The following is a 20,865-nucleotide window of genomic DNA, read 5'->3' as shown; positions in this document are numbered from 1 at the left end:
GTTTTTCTCTTTCAAGATTTCAATGGTTGAGTAAAAATGTAACACAAATGTACTTGCCGGTTCCAAGCCAAGGATGCAAAAAGTGGTACTCATAGGATTTTGTAATGTGCTTCGAGCTGTTCAGAATGACCTTTAAAAAGAAAATTAGAAAAAAGGAAAAAAATCATAAACAATGCCCGTATCAGATGTTTTGTCTAGAGAATCATGTCGGGCACAGATCGCTTTTTCGTGGATTTTCCTCAGTATATATCAGGCAGAGAAGAAAAATAGACAGGGGCCAGGTGGAGCTCCTGAGGAGATAATAGCGACCTTCAGATTGGACTACGAGTAGGAGATTGAGTACGAGTACGAGTTTTCAAACCAAATTCGTGTGGCTCCTATAATCACTTATCACACCAATCTTACCCCTAACGTTTATTTATGTGTTAGTCGGCAACAGGGAAGAGTTATAGGTTGGGGGATACAATTGTGTCAAAATTCCAAAGTCGTACTCGTACTCGATCTCGTACTCGTAGTAAAATCTGAAGGTCGCTAATTAAAGTAATGAAGGGGAACGGGGGGGGGGGGGGGGGTGTAAGGGGCATGATTGAAGTTGAAGTAAAAAAAAAAAAAAAAAAAAAAAAAAAGATAGAAGTTGAGGGTGGGCAGGCGGGGTGGGGGGTGTTGGAGGTGGGGTTGGTTGGGAGGGGGGGGGGGGTTGGGGTGGCTGGCTTGAGGTGGCCGAGGGCGGTTAGGTACATCATTGGATAGAAGAAATGATTGTCTTTTAAGTCAAAGTTGACACAATAACACTCGTAAGTGTGCAAGAACTAGTGCTACACAAACCCACCTCTAAAAGCTCTGGTTTATATAACAGTACCAAAGGGTATAGTGGTCCTAACCAGATACACATCAATCCGTCAGTCGGGTGTTCGTTGACCCACTCCATGAGTTGCTCAACAAGCTCTGTAAAGCAAAGTGAAGCGATTGTGAACTTAACTTACGGTATGTATAGCAAATATGCAGTCTGTACTGAATTTCCAGGTGGGGTATCGATCTTTTAGTTGTGCGGCTCAGAATTTCAGGTGAATATATGACCCCAGTGTTATGTATATTTTGGATTTTTGTCACGCAAGTCGGTTATCACGCAACCTAACAAAAAAAACAAAAAGGCAACTCACTTAAAGTAACGATGTACCTTGTTAAAACACATGGTTATAACAGAAGGGGAATGATCGACAAACCTAAACGGCGCGTCGTAGGACTTTGTGAAAGTCTAAAACGTAGACTTGCAACCAAGTCACCCTCTATATGTAGGCGAGCGTGGCGAGAAGACAAGGGTCGCGAAGCGACGACCGCGAGTGACGAATGACTTAGAGAAAGTCTATGTGATATTTTACGCTCGGGACCACCCGCGGTAGCGCACAGGCGAGGTAAAACTGACAATAAACTATATGATTTCTTTAGAGTATTTTCACTCTGAGCAAAATATATAGAAAGCTGAGTTGAATCGTTATGCTAATGACTGCAGTGCAGAGCTAACTCGGGATCAGAGATTGTTTCTTAGAAAGAAATTTAAAAAAGAGAGCCCCAAAACAGTGAATGTCGCCTATTCCTTTACACCCGTGACGCATTTGGCGTGAAACTAATATAAACATCTATCTCTTATAGTGTAAGTTGGTCATCAAAGCTAAATAATTTACGTAAACGATGAATCAGATTACTCACGGTCCGGTTCTCTTGCCATCTCGAGGGCATTTCCGTACAGCAAATGCGGCTTGTAACCTGGAAGTCTCTTGAGAAGAACAACATTGCCACGGTTTGTAATCACGATGAGTATACCGATACCTATAACAACAACTATTAGCAGAATTGCCAGCGCTATAACTATAAAGAACGCCATATTAAGTGGCCCATGCTAAATGCGTGACTTATTTGAAAAGCGTGACAATATTGTTATTGGATATCAAATCGCGTGACAATTCAAGTGAATGTTCCTCGAAAGACAAGCAAGGGCAAAGCCAGAGCCCACCTACAGTACTAACGTTTGATTTATTTTGTGAAATCAAGATAAACAATGCGCCACATTTTGCTTTGTTCTGAGCTATTTTCGAACGCTACCAAGGACATTCAAGGGCAATTGATTTGATTTGTTCCCAGTTTTCGTCGTTTAAAATGTTATAACCGAAAATACAACGAGAGAGTTTGCAAAAACATATGCTTTTATTTTCTCGATTGTGCTTTTCATTCATCAAGTGTAAAATTGAAATAAACCACGTTTTTATTCTAGCCATTCTATAAAACTATTTGGGGTCCCCTGGGGAGCTGCACGCCAAGGACATTCAAGGTCGATTGATTCGTTTCCAGTTTCATCCAACATGGCGGCTGAGTGACACGCTTTCTATTTCTGCAGCTGGGGGCATTCAAGGTCGGAATTCTTAGCGTCTATAAATACTGAGATCGCGTTTTGTTTTTGCAGAATCGTCCAGCTCTGCACTGACTGCATTTAATACTGTCTACAACGATTTGATCTCATTTTTTCCCGTTTAGAATCGAAGCTGTCTGATATCCAAGATTCGAAGTGAATTTCAAAACTTATTTTTATTCACCGTTTATCTCAAGGAGATTTGTACATTCGGACCGAAAAAGTACGTTGGAAACGTCTTCGAATCGGCTGGCTTAACGTCCAAGAAACCATCATGTTTTTTATGGTCGCTGCGATTTCTTCTTTGGTTGCTGTTATTGTGTTCGTGGCGATCACACTGCTTGCTAAGTATCAAGCTTTAGCTCCCGTGAGAAAGATTCCTGGACCAAAACCAAGCTTTTTGTTTGGTAACGCGTTGCAACTTGCAAGGACTCCCGATGGTAAGCGAAACATTTCAACGTACTGTTGTAAATAGCCCTTATTCAAAGGAACATATAAAGCTTACATGAATTGTATGTTTTATAGGTCATGTTTAATAGGTCATGGATTAAATAAATTAATTATGTTTCAACCAGAAAATAACACTCGACTTAATCGCATAAAACTCGATTCTTTAACTGCGATGAAATAGAACAGAGTTTGGAAGCGGATCATGCACACACGATGACTTCAAAACAACTTGTAAACTTACAATGTTGATAAATTACAATGCGGCAAGATAAACTTATGATAAAAGCCAGCATCCGCGCCAGGCTCCGAGCCAGGATCCAAGCCAGGATTCAAGCCAGGATTTAAGCCAGGATCCGAGCTAGGATCCTAACCCTTTTAAAAAACCTAACCACAACCAGCCCAAACTAAAGTTCATGTATGCTAATTGGAGTGCTATAATTTAGGCTAACGAGAGTGCTATTCAGGCTAACCAGAGCACTAGTTTAAGTTAGGCTAACCAGATCCTAGCTCAAATCCTGGCTCGAATCCTGGCGCGAAGTTTAGGACTATCCTCCAGTGCAGCTACTCAAACCTGGGGTGCCTACTACGGTTTAGCCATGAAAACCAGAATTTTCGGTTGGAATAAAAATTGTAAGGTTAATTTTCCGTGATACCGCTTGGAACTAGTGGACAACCTCTGGAGGTGTATTTGATTCTGGTTTGGACACACTAACTGGAATTCCCCTTACCTTTTTAACGGTTTCCCAGTTCGAGTCTCCTATCAATGGTCAACAACTTGAAGATAACAAAAACCCGAATCATTTATGGTAAGCGCCATCTGTTTCACAATGTAATTCTGCTTTACCTTTCATCTGATTCTATCCTTGGGGGCAAAGAATCATAATTTTCCTTTTTTCTATATATATAAAAAAAAATTCAGCTAAAAAACTCGTTTTGTGACGGCCAAAAATATTGAAGCCACAAAAAACCGCTCAAATTTTTTTTGAATGGAACCGAAAAAAAGTTGCATGGGGTCATCAAACTCATTTTTGAGTTATAAGCCAAATTTTGGCTGTTTTTAACAGGTCATAGTATTTCTATGGTAACAAGTGATATTTTATATTATTTTTGTAGCTGCAGCAACTGATCAGAATCTCTAGAACTGACCAATCCAGTTATAAGAGCTGGAAAGTGCTGGAAACTGTCGTCACCCCTCTTGCATTCTTATTTATTATTTTTAATGTATCATTTATTTTATATTATAATTTGTGTAGGCCTCCTAAAGCAAATCTTGCAGTGGTCAAGCCAGTTTAATGGTGGAATGTTTTGTCTGTGGCTCAGTCCAGTGTACTCTCTTGTGCTATTGTATAAACCTGAATTGATCGAGGTTGGTATAGGGATAAACAGTGGTAAGAATGATAATCTGGAGATGATGCTCTTAAATAATATTTTTGTTATTTATAATATTATATTATGCACATAATTATTTTATTCCATTGAAAGCATTCTGTACAATTAATATCATTTTTGTTTATAAAAAATTGTTAATGTTTATTTCTTTCAGATTCTTCTTAGTAGCTCGAAACATACAAGCAAGTCACCAGATTATATATTTGTGCATCCTTGGCTGGGAACAGGTGAGCTATAGCTATTTTTAACCTGACCGAATACTCAGGATTAATATCTGACTGCAAGGCACGTGCATATGATTACAGGAAGTGGGTGTTGGAGGGGGGCATATAACACTTTCAGTGTTACATGCATAGCATTTTTCTTTTGACATCTGTTCTTCAACATGCTAAACAAACAACACAGATCAATCAATCCACCAATCACAGCCCACTAGGATGACCTGTTGAACTTGCGAGCTCATTTGCATGAAACAAATACCGGTATGCATTGGTTTTGATAAGCTCATTTCAAACAGTACATCCAAAGAAAAAGTTGAAAGATGGATGTAGAAAGACAGCTGTTATGCACATAACCCTGAACGCAGGTGTCAATTGTTCACAGATGCTCTTAGAATAATGTTTCAAAGTATTAGTAAGCTGGGATTAAAAGTGAATAAGTTGCCCATCAGTGATTTTTTTTTTTTTTTTACTGGCCAATCAATGCCACTTAAGTATATGCCATTTTGTACTGTACATTAGAATCAAAGTGACACCAGCTCTTAAGGTTGGCACACAAGATGGAAGAAATCCCTGTGACTAGTCCCTGCAACAGGTCTGAGGACAAGTCCCTTCTTGCGAGCTACCCATTTTAACTAAGAATTCAATTTGGTCCCCATGAATTATCCCAGAAATAAAATGTATTTCAATTTGGTTGGAAATAAAATGGAGGCGACAGGAGTGGGTAATCAGTCCCATGGCCCAACCCCCCAACATGAAAGACCAGGGGGAAAGGTGTGGTGGTGGGGGGGGGGGGGGGCAACTTTGTATGGCCTACCGGAAGTTCCTGTAGTGCACAAGACTGCAGTCAATAATAAATAATAATAAATAAATATTTATATAGCACCTACCCAGGCCTGCTCTAGGCGCTTTACAATAATGTGAAAAAAAATAAGATTACTAAAATCACAATATAATAAAATCGATAAAAATTAGCTAAAATGAGCTGTTGTACATGTAAATCTTAACATTAATTATTAAAAATGTGCATTAAAAGTAATAAAAAGCAAAAATTGCTAAGAATAATAAGTTTTTTTTTTTTAAAAAAGATAAGCCAACATAGCTCTGGGGGTCATTGAGGCATACAAACTATCCAACCAGGATAAAGTGGTAACCACAATATTTACTATTTAACAATGTTTTGTTCTTGATTTGTTTTTGGTCTGTTCCGGTTTATTTTATAATGAAGGCTTGCTGACCAGGTAGGTAAAGCACACGTTTCTTTTATTTTATTATATTGTTATTTATATTTATATCATTACATCAGACTGTGTAAGCTCAAAGTGTTAAGTTTCCTGAATAAAACTGACCAATTTATTAGCATTATTGTCTTAATCCCAAAGTGAGACCAAACCCCATATTTTCCATTCCTATGCAAGTTAATGGACATCCGCGTCCCATTCAGAAAGGCCATTTGTGATTTAACCCTCAGAATGAACTTGGTTTTCGGCGTTGACAAAACCTGGATCGGATCGGATCGGATCACGGATCGGATCGCGGATCGGATCACGGATCGGATCACGGATTGGATCATGGACCGGATCACGAAAAGAATAAATTAAAATAACAAAAAATAAATAAACAAGTAAATGGTTGTTAGTAATCGGCGTAACGGCGGAACGCGGAACGGCGTAACGAGAATCGGCGTAACAAGATTTTTTTCTGTTTTTTTTTTTTCTTTTTTTTAATTGCTTTATTAATTTATTGCTATGAACTTAATTAAAATAATAAATTATCACTTTGCAGACCTGCAGACAGCGGTATCTGGAACCTATTTTTTCTTTATTTCACACACAACTGAGGCCGCAATGTCGTTTACGGCTTATATGATCTCTGGACTTCTGATTACGTAGAACTGGGCAAACAAACAAACAAACAAACAAACAAACAAACAGTAAATATATCCCACAAAATAAAGGGCACCCACATCTTATAATTAATCCTTCGAGGTCGATCTAGAGCCAGGATTTGAGGATTTCAAAGAGAAGCTATAAACGCGACTGCACAGTGTGACTGCCCTTCGGACATTCTTGCCCCGATCGAGACAATGAAACGTACAAAGCCGAACAAGTCAACGGAGCCGTTGGAAAATAAAAAGGAGGGCCTGAAAAGTTACCGATTGCGTAAGAAAAAGAAAGAAAGAAAATGAAAATCCCACAGCAAGATATATTTATATTTTCAGCTGGTCACCCATCCAAGTACTTACCCCGCGCAACAGGGCTTAACTTCGGCGATCGGACGCAAACCAATGCGTTCCTTGTGGTATCACTGTCAGACGAGACAGAGGGTTATAAGAGAGGGTTATAAAAGTAATACCTGGTTAAAATGGATCTTTTGTACAATTTGGCACTTTCCTGCTAAAATTGGTCTTAACTTTTATTAGCAAAATTACGTGCTCTTTCTGATACCATATGGAAAGCAACGGCTCTTGTCCGATCACCGAAGTTAAGCCCTGTTAGGCGAGGCTAGTACTTGGATGGGTGACCAACTAAAAATACCCCTAGTTAGTGGGCATTTTTATTTTCTTTCTTTCTTTTTTTTATGAAATCAGTTACTTAACAGGCCCTTCATTTTTTTTCCAACGGCTCCGTTGACTTCTTCGGCTTTGTACGTTTCATTGTCTCGATTGGGGCAAGAAAATTCATAATACGCCATTCCGCTTTCCGCTGATACGCCGATTATTTTTTTTACTAACAACCATTTATTTGTTTATTTATTTTTTGTTATTTTATTTTATTTTTGTTATTTTTTTTTTTCGTGATCCGGTCCGTGATCCGATCCGTGATCCGATCCGCGATCCGATCCGTGATCCGATCCGCAATCCGATCCGATCCAATCCAGGTTTTGTCAACGCCGCTTGGTTTTTCAAAATGGAAAAGCACCTGTCCAAAATGCTTTTGAATTGTATACTAATGAAAAGAAAGTACTATAGAATCATTTAAGTGAGAACCTGTAAAACTTGGGTTTGGGTGTACATGTAGGTCAGGTGATATTTTAGTATTCTACAGAATGCTACTAAAACAAAGCAATTTGCAACTGCCATAATATAAAATTATGGTGAAATTTGTTGCTTTCTTAAAGTTTCTTTTGTCAAGTAAAAGCAATCTTTTTATTGGTGTAAGATTGCTAAAAGTTTTATGTAAAAAGAAAAAAAAAACCGAAAAATTAACACTGTTTGTAAAGCAATTTTTTTTATTCATAATTATTGATTAACATTTGATAAAAGATTTATTAGTCACTCAGTGAAATGTATTTATACATTGCATTCATATCAACATGCATTTTTTGTTTGTTTTAGTGATGGCTCAAAGTGGAAGACACGTAGAAGATTAATAACACCAACATTTCACTTTAAAATCTTGAATAACTTTATTCAAGTGTTTGAGGAACAGGCAGCCATTCTGGTCACACAACTTGAGGTACATGTGTAACAGCTGTCCCTTTTGCTTGTTTGTTTGTTTTCTAACTTTGTAATGATGATGATGATGATGAAGATGATGTGACATTGTCTTTTTCTCTTCCTAACCTGAACTGTACATAAACAGAAGAATGTCAAAAAAGGCCCCTTCAACATTATGCCGTACATTTCTCATTGTGCATTGGACATTATATGCAGTAAGTGTATCAAATGACAGCGTTAGAAAATTGTATAAATTATACAGTCAGTCTTAAACATGTTCATTTCATGTAAGGATAATTTACTGCATGCCAGTGTATTCGTCTGTTGAAGAAGGTTTGAGTTAAGGATGTCTTACCTTCAAATTGAGCGCATTAGAGCAATTTTGGATTGGATGTTATGCAAGACGGCTAATCTGAAAACAAAGTACATGTTAACACTCTGGCCAAACACAAAGGCATTTTTAAACTATCCAGTAAAGCAATCAAAACTCGAAGCAAAGACATGTAGCCAATGTGTAGTACAGGAGAGCAGTCAATTATGATTCGCTAGTTGAAATTTGGGGAACTTTTGTGGCACCTTCATAACCATCATTTGTTACAGTCTGCACATGGATACAAGCAAGTTAAGTAATTACTTTAACATTCAAGAATATCATAAATATAAAAGCATGATATCCATTCACAATGTAAATATTCTCTTAAATTAAATAAAAAATAGTTGGAAAAAGTTTTTTTTTTATTTTTCCTTTTTTTTTTTTTTGCAACAGTTACGTCCATGGACTCATCCCCAAACGCACAGGGAGATGCCAATTCGCCTTATGTCAATACTGTGTTAAGGTACAGGACAGCTATACATGATTGGGGCATTGCTTCTTGTTAAATAGATAGATTTTTTCCCCAACGGCACAGGCTCTTATTGGCTAATTCGAGGTCACATGAAATCTAACATTAATTAAAAGTCTCTGAGCGGGCAACATTGCAACATCTATGACGTCAGAGGGTAACAGTGCACAGTTGCCCGCGAATGTCGACCAACGTCCGCTATTTTTCGAAGTCTTCGTCTTACTATAATAAGAGCAGTTTTAAATTGAGTGCCGTAAAACCAAAACCAAAGTAATTACTCTGACCAATCACAAAGGACCCAGACAACCCAATGAACCAATCAAAACTCGAAGCAAATACATGTAGCTGGCACGAAGCGCGGGGAAACGTGCGCGAGCGAGTCACGATTGGTTTTGGTTTTGGCTTAGAAATTAGTGGCGCGAGATTTTTAAGCCAATCACTAAGCATAGTAATGCAAAACCAAAGCAAACGCAATTTACTTTCGACACTCAAGTGAAAACCGCTCTACAAGAAACTAAAGCACTTATGATAACTGATCCTACGGAAAACCAGTTAATTTTGTTTCCCTTTGAATCTCAATTTTTCGTGGGAAACAAAATTTTCTGTTTCCCACAGGAACAGTCATCAATTGTATAATAATTTATTATTGTTTCAAGTGTTGTTGGTACTCCACTAGTTTATAGTCCAATTTATGTACAGAGCATGTGTTCGTTGCAACCAATGTAGATCTTTTGTTCTGTTCTGTTTTTTTTTTTTCATTTGTCTGTTTATTTGTATAGAAACAGTAAGGGTTTGATTCAAATTGGTCCTTAACTGGTTTTGCCAAACCTACAAGATTGTAGTTTTATCAGGGAGCTAAGATATAAGCACATAACTAAACGCTTTAATGGCCGGTCTGTCTAAGTCAATCGATATATCACGCATTACTTCACAGGCGGCCCAAGCGCACTATGTGAATTATTCATAAAGTATAAGCGAACGTAACCCTTACCTTCGAGCGGTGTTGTGTTACAAAGATGCGATTTATAAGGGTTTGTATGGGAACTCAACGATTTTGGTTCAAAAGGAATAATATGTAATGTTCTGCTAATAAAATCGACTAACCACCTGCTAACCTTATTGCCTTGTTGTATTCTTTGGGAACACCACCAGCCAGCGCTAACTCACCGAAAACGCTTCAAAATGGCCTGAGATGCGGGCGAACTACAAAGAATACAACAAGGCAATAAGGTTTAGTCGTTTAGTAGTTTATTTTTTTTTTTTACCCTTAGAATGAGCGAGTTGATTCAAATGCGGCAGCGATCACCGTGGCTGTTTCCAGATATTGTGTATTATTTTACGCCTTCGGGAAGAGAGCACAATCGATGTCTTAAAATTCTCCACGGCTTTACCAACAAGGTGCATGTAGCAAATTGTTGTAATTGTTCACTGCGTCAAATATATGTGCGAAAAAACATTATCGTTTAACAAATGTAGCTTCAATGGCAATTTAAGTTGTCAGGCTCAAAACAGAACCTCATTTTCTTTTTTTGTTCTTATTTTGTTTGTTTGTTTGTGTTTGTTTGTTTGTTGTTGTAATTGTTGCTGTTTTTTTTTTTTAAAGATGAGAAAAACAATTTAGAACGGGCCAAGTGAGCTAAGCTTAGTGCATGACCATTAGATAACGAACATTAAATAAATGTATACTTTTTTTTTTTTTGCTTTTTTTGTATTGAGCTTTTTGATAGTTTCACTGTGGGCTAAAAAGTCGACGAGAAATTTACATGACATGAATGGCACGCAAGAATCGTGACATGTTTGGAGTTCTTTGCCAGGTCGTGGTCACACAAACGATTAGACTCGTCAACTAAGCAGATTTAAAATTTGACGAACTAGTACGCGCGAGGTAATCTCCCACCAGATCGTCTTATTCTTCCAGAACATATGGCTAAGATATTTTGTGAGGGGAGCGAGGGTTTAGATTGTTGTTCATCTGACCATTTATTCTCCACAAAATAACTAGGTAATCGACGAGCGAATTGCCAACAGAGCAGCCAAGAAAAAACAGTCTCAAGCTGAGGAGAAGGACGATGGCGAATTTAGACCAAAAAAGCGTCTTGCTTTCCTTGATCTGTTACTAGAATCTTATGACAATGGAGAAATCTCACGAGAAGGAGTCAGAGAAGAAGTGGATACGTTTATGTTCGAGGTAGGTGCTTTTCTATGCTGCCTAGACACCCGGGTGGGGGGGGGGGGGGGGGGAACTTGACCTAAGTTTTGGTATAGGGGTGCCGCTGGAGGTTTGAAACCCTGACCCTGTTTAGGACAATAAAAACTTAAAATACCTACCCTAGGCCTGTGTAGGACAACACCCGCTATTTTAAGACCCTATTTAGGATTAAGGACAGCATCAACAATCATTTACGCTTGATTGTGATTCCGTCCCGTACGCGATGTTTGACGCATTGAAATGTGAAAACACCGATCCCACCAAATAAAATAATGCTTTTTATTGAAGCGAAAGCGAAAACAATGTAAATACATGGATGACAGTCTTGCATCCATACCCCGTCTAGGACAGCTTCAGACCCTGTTTAGGACAGAGGAGCTTGAAATTATATACCCTGTTCAGGACCGGAGGAGTCAAAAACCATACCCTATCCAGCGGCACGTCCCCGTATAGGCCATAGACACAACTCTTTGGTTGGCAAGATTGAAGACAGAACAGCAGATCTTTTGCGGTGGTTTTGTATTCAAAACTGACTATCTATACAGGTCATCCGAATCATGTTTTACAAATTTAAACCGCGTGTCATTCAAGATGTGTTCATTTTTCACCGGGTGTAAGATGGGAAAGATGGATGTTTATTCGTTTGAGGCGTTGATTGCGACGTTTCGACTGCTTTACTACTCTTCATCAGGCAATGAGGTCGATTACTTACGTGTCGCTAGCATGTTGGTTCGCTGCTTTTGGTGCACGAAACAGCCGGAATAATAATGAGGATCGAAATGCACCAATAGCCGTGAACCAGGCGACACGTAAACAATCGACCTCATCGCAAGATGAAGACTAGCGTTTGTAAAAAGCTGGGACCACGCATGTAACTTAGTGTCCGTCTGAAGAAGGTGCCCGATTAGCAAAATTTGACTGTATTTAGAGATTTTTTTATTGAGTTGCGTTCAACCAAAACCAAAGTAACCACCCGGGCCAATCACAAAGGACGCTGACAATCCAGTATACCGATCTAAACACAAAGCAAATACATGTAGCCGGCACGAAGCGCGGGAAAACTCGTGGAATCGAATCGCACTTGGTGTTGGTTTTACTCCTGATTGGTTGGGAAATTGGGACATTCTTTTTTCTAAACCAAGTACTTGGCGTTGTAATTCAAAACCAAAGCAGATGCAAACTAATTTTACACCCAAGTAAAAATCGCTCTTTTGGTTATTACTATTTTTAAAGGGTCATGACACCACAGCCGCTGGCATCACCTGGGCTTTGTATCTTCTTGCTCGACATCCTTTAATACAGCAAAAGGTTCATGACGAAGTGGACAGCTTTTTTGGTAAGTGTTGAGGTCATTAAGCATCTCTCGCAAAGTCTAACATGTCGATGGCTCGCTACCCTTTGAAAGAGTCTTAGAACAAACAGCAGGCGCAATTCTCATAACCTCAAAAACAATAGCACCTGCTACAAAAGAAGGGGTCGGGTAACAGCTCACGTGAGGTCTCACATGAATGGCTTGCTACACGAGGTGGGTGAATAGGAAAACGGATCGACGGATTTTGACAATTTTTTTTTTTTTTTTGCCCGGATTTCGAATTCAGAGCAAATTTTTTTAACGGATTTGCGGATCCTGCAATTGAAGCGGATCGCGGTTTCATCCAATTTTTGGATTTTGGATTTTGCTTCTAATAAGGTTCGGATCGCGGATCTGGAAGAGGGAGATTCAAGCATATTTTTTTCTTTCTAGTAGGAGCCATAACGCGTTTTGGACGACAAGTCAGGATCAACAACAGATAATTAATGTGGCAAAATGCTGATTACTTCTTAGCTATCACAAAACAACTCCAGGGACGTTTTTTTTTTTCACAAATCCTAGCAACAAATAAAATTTGGTTTCGAATGTTTGACCTTTTTTCACGGATCGACAGATTTGGCCATTAAATTACAACGGATCGACGGATTCGGTCATTAAATTATGACGGATCTCCGGATTTGCATACCCCTATTCACCCACCTCCTACACTTTCGACGGAATTTTAAAAACAAACGACAGGAACAATGCCCCTTGCCCCCAAAACATTGGCAACTGCTATGTACACTAGAGGGATCGAGTAGCAGCTCTCGCTCTTGCTTTCTTATTGTTAAGGTCTCACATGAATGGCTCGCTATCCTTCAAGATAACAATAGAACAAACAACAGGAACAATGCAATTAACCTTTAAAACAATAGCACCTGCCTCACAACAGGAGCAGTAGAGTTAAAATGTTACAAAAGCTGCTAGACTACTGTAGTGTTGTGCTTGTAACGCAAATGTTACAAAGATTATACTGAAACAAAATTGCAGTTATAATATTTAAAACAATTTACATAATTATGAAATATTATAGAACAACGTCCAGACACAATGACAGTGGAGGATTTGAAGGAGCTGCGTTACCTGGAATGTGTAATTAAGGTACATTATATTGTCCACGGTACTTTACGGAAGCATGTTAAATTTCCTGCGGCCATTTCCGAAAGTTTTTTGTCTCCCTATCAAAACAAAGTCTAGTGAGAAACGTCTCATAGTGGAAAACGAGTTAATTGTCCTGAAAATAACAGTTCGTCGATGTGATATGAAAGGTTAATTTCTAGACATGACTACGGACCATTTACACCCTGTACAAGCACGCGCGTCTGTCGTAAGGGTGTGGTTGGTTGATTTACACGACGTGACTCGTGTTGTAAGCCTGTGACATGCGGTTATCGTTGGGAACCGATCGTGTCTTCTGATTCGCCTATAGGAATTCTTTTTCATCCAGAGAACATTTCTTAAGTAATTTCCTTTTTCTTTCAGTAATGTTAGCGGAGTAGACAGTCAGATTTCACGTTCCGTCTATAATGATTTGGTAACCTTTGTTTGATGCGAGAAAAAAAGGAAATGCTCGCAGTCTGCCCTTTGCAAAACGATAGGTTTTATCACGGTTTTCGACGCCATCTTGACGAGTAGACAAAGCGGGTAGAAATTACAGTGTTTGTATGAGAATCCGACGACAAATATCTTTTACAAACATTGAATTCTGGAAAACTTGTGATTTATAAAGTTAAGATACTAGGAAAAAGTTCTTATCCACCGAGTTTGAAGGATGTAGCTGGGATAGAAAGCGCCCAAATATTTTATCGCGAACGCGTCAATTTGCGGAAAAAAAATATAACCTAAATCTCCTATTTTTTATTGCTATACAAACATGTTGTCATTATACTGATTTTTGTTTGTTTGTTTGTTTGTTTTTCAAGGAGTCTCAGCGTTTGTTTCCATCTGTGCCCTTTTTTGCAAGAACAACTTCTGAAGAGTGTCAATTGGGTACGTGTTTCATTTATTCGTTTGCTCGTTCACGTGTTCGTTTACTCGTCCGTCCGTCCGTCCGTCCGTTACTTCTTTCGTTCAATAGTTTAATGGTTGGCTTGGTGTTTTGTTCGCTTTTAGCGTAAGCAGAGCTTTGCACCAACCCTTTTTGAGAGTTCTGACCTAAATGTGTTTCACTGTAGATGTGTAGAATGTGAATTTACTATCGCATTCAAAGCTAATGAACATGCACCTAAATTGATCTATGCGGTGATCTTTGATTTAAAAATAAAGGCGTATGAACCAGTCAGATTTGATAAGAAATATATCTGTCACACCTGTACATTTTGGCGCGGTCAGCTTTGTAATGACCGCGATCAATATAAATTAAAAAGAAAAACACACTTTCCAAGTTCCGATTTTGACACACTGGGATTTAATTCACAGACTTTAAAGTTAAAGAAGTTAAACCGTCATTAATTATGAAGGCGCAGTGGCCTAATGGTCAGGTTGCTGGATTACGGATAAAACGGTCCGGGTTCAAGCCCTAGTCGGGATCATTTTGTTGTGTTCTTGGGAAAGGCACTTGGACAGTGCCGCTACCCACCTACGAGTTGGCATCGGCGAATGGTTGGGGCAACCTGTCAGAATGCGGAGGAGTAACCTGCGATGGACTAGCATCCCATCCAGGGGGGAGTAGCAATACTCTAGCCGCCTCCTGCTACAGAAACCGTAGTTATGTTCCAAGAGCTGTAAGTAAGTTGGGCTAAGAAAGGCCTTACCTATACTACGACATCAATTGACTCATAAAGGGGGTGAAACAAATGTTTTCGAAATTAACTTGTAGATGGTTACAAAGTCCCAAAAGGAGCTTCACTTGGGGTTATGCCTATCGGACTTCACAGGAACCCTGACGTTTGGCCAGCACCGCTTGAGTACAACCCTGATCGGTTTCTTCCAGAGAACAGTCAAGGTCGCCATCCATACGCGTTTGTTCCTTTCTCAGCAGGACCAAGGAACTGTGTCGGTAGGTTTATCTGTATGTCTGTCTGTCTGTCTGTCTGTCTAACTGTCTGCCTGCCTGTCTGTCTGTCTGTCTGTCTGCCTGTCTGCCTGTCTGTCTGCCTGCCTGCCTGTCTGTCTGTTTGTCTGTCTGTCTGCTGTCTGTCTGTTTGGTGACATGAAAGTAAAATTAAAAGCAATGATTTTCTGTCGTCATTTCATAGTTTGTTTTTCTCATCTGTCTATCTGTCTGTCTGGTATGTCTGTCTGTCTGTCTGTCTGTCTGTCTGTCTGTCTGTCTGTTTGTCCGCGGCAAATTACGCTTCATCTTTTTCGGTGGATTAGCTGAGTCGTGCATTAGCATTACAGGTGCATGTGTTGTAATGGACAAAAAAAAGTTTGGGAAAGGCCAATTTTTAACATGTACTAAGAATTTCGAAAGGAAAAGTCGTTTCTTTGCCATGTTTTCCAACAGACAATTTGTTTGTCTTGCTTTTGTAAATTATTTTCCCTCATCTTATTTTTTTTTTTTATTTTTAGGTCAGCGATTTGCTATTCTCGAAGAGAAACTTGTCCTGGCTCACGTGTTGCGTAATTTTAGCATCGAGTCCACGCAGACCTTTGATAATGTTCGGCCATGCGCAGAACTGATAACCAGACCTAAAGAAGGAATATATGTTTCCCTGGCCGAACGACATTAGTACGAAGGAATGATCAGTACAGAATCACGGAGATAATTGTGAGAATAACCGCGCATGTCCACCACGAAGAAGCGGAAAAGGCCCATAAATTATGTTCGTAGTGCAGAATGATTTTATCAAGAGATAGGATCTAACACAGTCAAGTCAAACCAATAAAATAATATATGAATAAGAAACTGTGCAGTAGTTTTCAAGAGACGGGTTCTTAAGTGAGTGCTTGGTGGCTTGAAATAACTTCTTAACCCCTGTTATGGTGATAACTTAATACGTGTGTCCCCCCCTCCCCCCCCCCCCCTCACGACCATTGGTTCCAGGCAGCTTTATAATTTACAGTTATTCACCGACACTAAGGTGTAAAATTGTTTTAGTATACAGTGGAACCCCGTTAATACGGACACCAAGGGGACATGCCAAATTGTCCGTATTAACGGGGTGTCCGTATTAAGCGGGGTCTCAGAAAAAAGTCACGGACACACGTTTTATCGATGAACAAGAAATAAAACGCATTTCCACAGCAACCGAACGTGTTCTATAAAGTTTCCTTTGCAACTGCAACTGAAACTCTACTGAAAAAGTCGGTAATTTAACTTTGCACGAAAGTTTTTAGCTTGCGACACAACCAGGCGGACTGAAGATTCGTCAAAACCTTTGAAAGTCACGCTATTAAGCTACTTTTTGTAATAATATCGTTTTAACTCGTCGAATTCTGTCATTATTTGACCAGAGTAAAGTTAGCAAATAATCGCGACAATGAAATTTGACAGTGCACAGATAAACAGTGTCCTTAAGGCGGGGTTGACAATGTATGGCAGTTTGAAACTGTCGAAACTGTCCGTAATACCGGGGTGTCCTTATTAAGCGGGTGTCCGTAAAGCGGGGTTTCACTGTATACTAAACAAGTCAACTAAAGGACCACTACTCACTACTCGGAGGTGAATAGTACTTCTTTGCTAACAATCTCCGAGTTAACCAATCAGCGCACGTGAAAAGCACTATTCACTTGACTGCTTGGTATACGGTAAAATTCTGGTTATAAGCTGTGGGGGGGGGGGGGGGGGTATAACCGGAATTTTACGGTATACGGTAACTACCGTATATCGTTCGATCAAAAGGTTAATAATTAATACCAAGGAATATACAATATTAGTATATACACACTCAGTGATCTTGGTGTTTCAAGCAATCTGATTGGTTCGCTATCTCGGGCTAATGAGCATTATTCACTCCCTACGGAGTGAATAATGCTTGATCCAAACTGAATCAAAATGGCCGGCGTAAACTCGCGTTTCGCCGGCGTTTCTGAATCGCAAATACTAAGAATACAAGAAGATGGTGAAACCAGAAAAGACAAAAAAAGGCTAAGAAATTTAGCCTGATGTTTGTCAAAGTAAGAGAAGACTTCATATTTCGCAATTTGCAGCACAATGTCCATGGACATTGTGCTGCAAATTGCGCAAATTGCTGCAAATTGCTGCAAATTGTGCAAGTTGTGTGCACACAACTCGAGTACTAAAACGATAAACAATTGCTTACCGTGAAGTCGCTCTTCGTCCGGCATCGGCAGAAATGAATACCGCAGATTTATCGGCAGCAACATCAAGTGTTATTCAACCAAGATCCTCCACGAATATTCAGGAAAACGTCTTTGTGCAAGAAAACATCCAGTTTTCACCACAGTTCTGCACACATTCAGTATAATCCAAACTTTCAGGTAGATCCTTCGCCAACTGCTCTTTCAATTTTCAATTCAAGTGAACTTCAAAAGCTTTGATTCAACGGTCAAAATGTTTTGCAAGCAGGTTTTTGATTCAGATTGCAGGTTTGAGTGGTGTCAAAGGACCATTTTGCTAGATTGTGACGAGGATTTTATCGAAGATTAACTAGATTTGCCATGTTTGAAGATTCTGTAAACTGTTTCGCGCATGTCCGTTAGTGTCGCTTGTATGTACGTTTTCCACGCATGAATTGAGAGGTCAATTAAATCGACTTTAAATGGTTTCCTTATAAAAACTTTGAGATCGCTTGCTGTTGAGATCACTTCGTGTGTATACCGTAGAATTCCGGTTATAAGCCCTGGGCTTATACAACTTCGTAAGGGTTTTAGGGTGGGCTTATAAGCGGAGGGGCTTATATCCGGGAGGGGTTATAAGCGGAAGAAAAAAAAAACGTTTCGAAACGAGCCTAGAGAGTGTTGATCGAAATACGTTTTTAAGTTAAAAACGCACAAGAAAGCAACATTTAGCCCTTTCAGTACTGTCATCGGGTAGAGGGGGGCTTATATCCGGGGGGGCTTATAACCGGATGTATTTTTTTGTTTCCAGGTTGATGGGCCTATAACCGGGGGGGCTTATAAGCGGGGGGGGCTTATAACCGGAATTTTACGGTATACTAAAACAATTATTCTTTGAAATCTCGGTGAATAGCGGCAGAATATTCACCTCGATTTCAAAGAATAATTGTTAAATAATATAAGCCGTTGGAAAACGAAAATCGCATTAAGGCTGGAAACTGACATTAAAACTATTGAGCAATCTCACACTCAACTTTAGTTCCGGAATAGACCTGCTCTGCAACAAATGAAAGTCGTGCCAAAAAGTTGAAAGTCGTGTCAAAAAGTTGAACTCTTGCCAAAAATGTAAAGTCGTGCCAAAGAAAGCATAGTTGTGCGAAGCAATTTAGAAGTTGTTTATAAAAATAAAAGTCGCACAAGGAAAATCTGGCGAGGGGAAATGAGTGGCCATTTGATAATTATCTCTTCCAATTTCAAACATATCCACGTGGAATAGAGTGAATAATTTCCAGTTAGACAAAGGAACAATTCTCTGAGAACACCGCACGATCTGAAATGGGTAATTTACATACGTAGCTAAAGAGATCTATTATCACGACGATGGCAACACACGGGGAATCTGGTAAGAACTTTGAGTTTATAGATATGATAGTGAATAAGCTGAGTAAATATAGAGCCAAAATATGTTCCCTCTATCAAGCTAAGGGCCTCAGAAGGGCATATAATATCTGATTTTATCTGCATTTGTTATTTGGCGACTAACCTGTGTTTCACTACTTGACCCACAAGCGGCCCACGTCACGTTGAGAGGAGTTGAAATAGGTAATTAAAATAATACTCTTGGAATACGCGAAATGCGGCTCTTGTCTGATGGTGTATGGAGGTGTTGTGTTACGACGGTTCGTATTTTAAAAAAAGTTTGTATGAGAGCAAACCCTTGCATATCTCGCTTAAAACGCCTCGGATCGGCCTGAGAAGTGAGAACCGAGATAGCAACAAGACATTGATGACAGTAGATGATTTTATTGTCAAAATGTCATTACGTTTAGCTAGAAATTTGAAAGCGTTTCGCCCATACCGAAACCTTTATAAATACAAACTGTTGTAACACAACACCTCCATACGCCACATGGCGAGAGTCACGTTTCAACTGCTCTCATCGTGAGCTTGGGCCACCTGCGCTTGACCTTCAAATTCGAAGGTCAGTTATTTGTTTTGCTGTGGAAGGAATATCAGAATAAAATTATCAGCAATGTTACACTTGAGCTACCGACGATGTTTAATACTTTTTTTTTAAAGCAGCTTTCTCATAAGTACACTTCAAGTCAGTAAAATTTTACTGTTGTGGCTTTGTAATACTTCGCACACGTGGGGACAAGACGAAGGTCCATGTCGCAGCAACAAACAGCAGCGGCAAAGTCATGTGATGTTCACACTGAGGGGACATGTAGCAGGGACGTGCAGCGGGGACATGTTGCAGCAACAAAATCAAAATATACACACACAAGTAACTGTAGCGGGGACATGTCCCAGGGACGTGTCGCACCGACACATCCCCTCGTGTGTGCTGATAATTTTTGGCACGTGTAACACGAAATCCTGCACTCCATAGGTAACACTTCTGTTAACCGTAACGAAATTTACCGTAAACCGTAAAAGTCACAACCCCACCGAGACTCGCTTACATGAATCTCTGCGACATGTTCCTACGTGTGCGAGGCCTTTATATATGAATAAGCTGGATGTAAATAAATAAGTGTAGGAATCTTGACAGAAATGAATAATTCCATTCAGTAGAAACACAGACGTGTACTTAAGAAAATCTGCAAATCTGATTGGATACCGTGTACCGGATAACCGTGTGGGTTCTGGTGCCCCCCCCCCCCCCCTCCCAGGTAGGGCATTGAAGGTTACGTATTTCGATTGGCGTAAAACTGGTCAACCACTTGAAATTGCCTCAATGGGGGAAGGGAAATGGTACGGAGGAAATGTTTTAAATTACCTCCCACTTGAGGGATTAGAATAACGTGCGTCATACGCGTTTTCCATGTGTTTAACTCAACAAGAAATCGTCGCTTAGACCACAGAGCAAAATAGTATTGCTGCTCAATTAGAAATGACCAGCACAATATATAGATGGAAAAAGTCATGATCACGTTATATTTTATGAGTTTTAAAAGCAGAAAGAAAACAACTCTCGCATCTCTACCTTCAAAGTCTTTAAAAGCGATCAAAGCGCCTTTGACCTTTAATACTGACGGCCAAGTACCGTATATCGCAAGTTACGCTTCAACATAACGCGCTTCTTGTTGAACAGCAATGAAAGGAAATATAAACGCTACTGGGTACGTCACGTCTAAAAGCCTTAGGCTTTCTTGTTAGGCAAAAAAGTGGTTTAACATCAATCACCCGGTTTAAAGCTTTGTTTGCCCCCCCCCCCCCCCCCCCCCCCCCCCCCCCCCCCCCCCCCCCCCCCCCAGTTCCAAGACAATTTGAAAAAAAAAATAGCTTATGCAAAATTTGGCGGGGGGGGGGGGGGGGGGGGGCAAACAAAGTGTATTATGGGCAATTAGAAAATAGAGAATGAGCGATAATCAAC

General features: G+C 39.7%; 2 protein-coding genes across 3 annotated transcripts; one reads left to right on the top strand and one right to left on the bottom strand.

Moving 5' to 3' along the window:
• Positions 1-2,032, bottom strand: LOC144665409 (cytochrome P450 4V2-like). Its single transcript, XM_078526666.1, has 3 exons — positions 1,708-2,032; positions 830-945; positions 1-130 (listed from the first exon to the last, which is right to left on the bottom strand). Exons 1-3 carry the CDS (start codon positions 1,880-1,882, stop codon positions 20-22), a joined length of 402 nt encoding a protein of 133 aa, XP_078382792.1. The 5' UTR covers positions 1,883-2,032; the 3' UTR covers positions 1-19.
• A 301-nt stretch (positions 2,033-2,333) lies between these two features.
• Positions 2,334-16,152, top strand: LOC144665253 (cytochrome P450 4V2-like). 2 transcript variants are annotated; one of them, XM_078526462.1, is made up of 15 exons: positions 2,334-2,407; positions 2,602-2,844; positions 4,108-4,220; positions 4,398-4,470; positions 5,690-5,702; positions 7,799-7,919; positions 8,046-8,115; positions 8,667-8,736; positions 10,014-10,140; positions 10,745-10,930; positions 12,185-12,287; positions 13,336-13,403; positions 14,225-14,291; positions 15,121-15,300; positions 15,816-16,152. In XM_078526462.1, the coding sequence occupies exons 2-15, from the start codon at positions 2,679-2,681 to the stop codon at positions 15,974-15,976; spliced, it is 1,518 nt and encodes a 505-aa protein (XP_078382588.1). In that variant the 5' UTR covers positions 2,334-2,407; positions 2,602-2,678; the 3' UTR covers positions 15,977-16,152. The 2 variants fall into 2 exon arrangements, with proteins under 2 accessions (XP_078382588.1, XP_078382587.1); XM_078526461.1 differs by having other exon boundaries at positions 2,351-2,407; positions 2,530-2,844.
• The last annotated feature ends 4,713 nt before the right edge of the window (positions 16,153-20,865 follow it).

Source organism: Oculina patagonica, chromosome 9 (genome assembly GCF_052425735.1).
Source record: "Oculina patagonica isolate OP01 chromosome 9, crgOcupat, whole genome shotgun sequence".
NCBI lineage: Eukaryota > Metazoa > Cnidaria > Anthozoa > Scleractinia > Oculinidae > Oculina > Oculina patagonica.
This window is presented reverse-complemented; position numbering and strand designations above follow the sequence as displayed.

Excerpts from the sequence above, each read along its gene's own strand:
- LOC144665253 (XM_078526462.1), top strand. The coding sequence starts at position 2,679 with ATGTTTTTTATGGTCGCTGCGATTTCTTCTTTGGTTGCTGTTATTGTG. Across the intron at positions 2,845-4,107 it reads ACTTGCAAGGACTCCCGATG|GCCTCCTAAAGCAAATCTTG; the intron begins GTAAGCGAAACA and ends TAATTTGTGTAG. Across the intron at positions 8,737-10,013 it reads TATGTCAATACTGTGTTAAG|AATGAGCGAGTTGATTCAAA; the intron begins GTACAGGACAGC and ends TTTTACCCTTAG.
- LOC144665409 (XM_078526666.1), bottom strand. The coding sequence starts at position 1,882 with ATGGCGTTCTTTATAGTTATAGCGCTGGCAATTCTGCTAATAGTTGTT. Across the intron at positions 946-1,707 it reads GATGGCAAGAGAACCGGACC|AGCTTGTTGAGCAACTCATG; the intron begins GTGAGTAATCTG and ends TTTGCTTTACAG. Across the intron at positions 131-829 it reads ATAAACCAGAGCTTTTAGAG|GTCATTCTGAACAGCTCGAA; the intron begins GTGGGTTTGTGT and ends TTCTTTTTAAAG.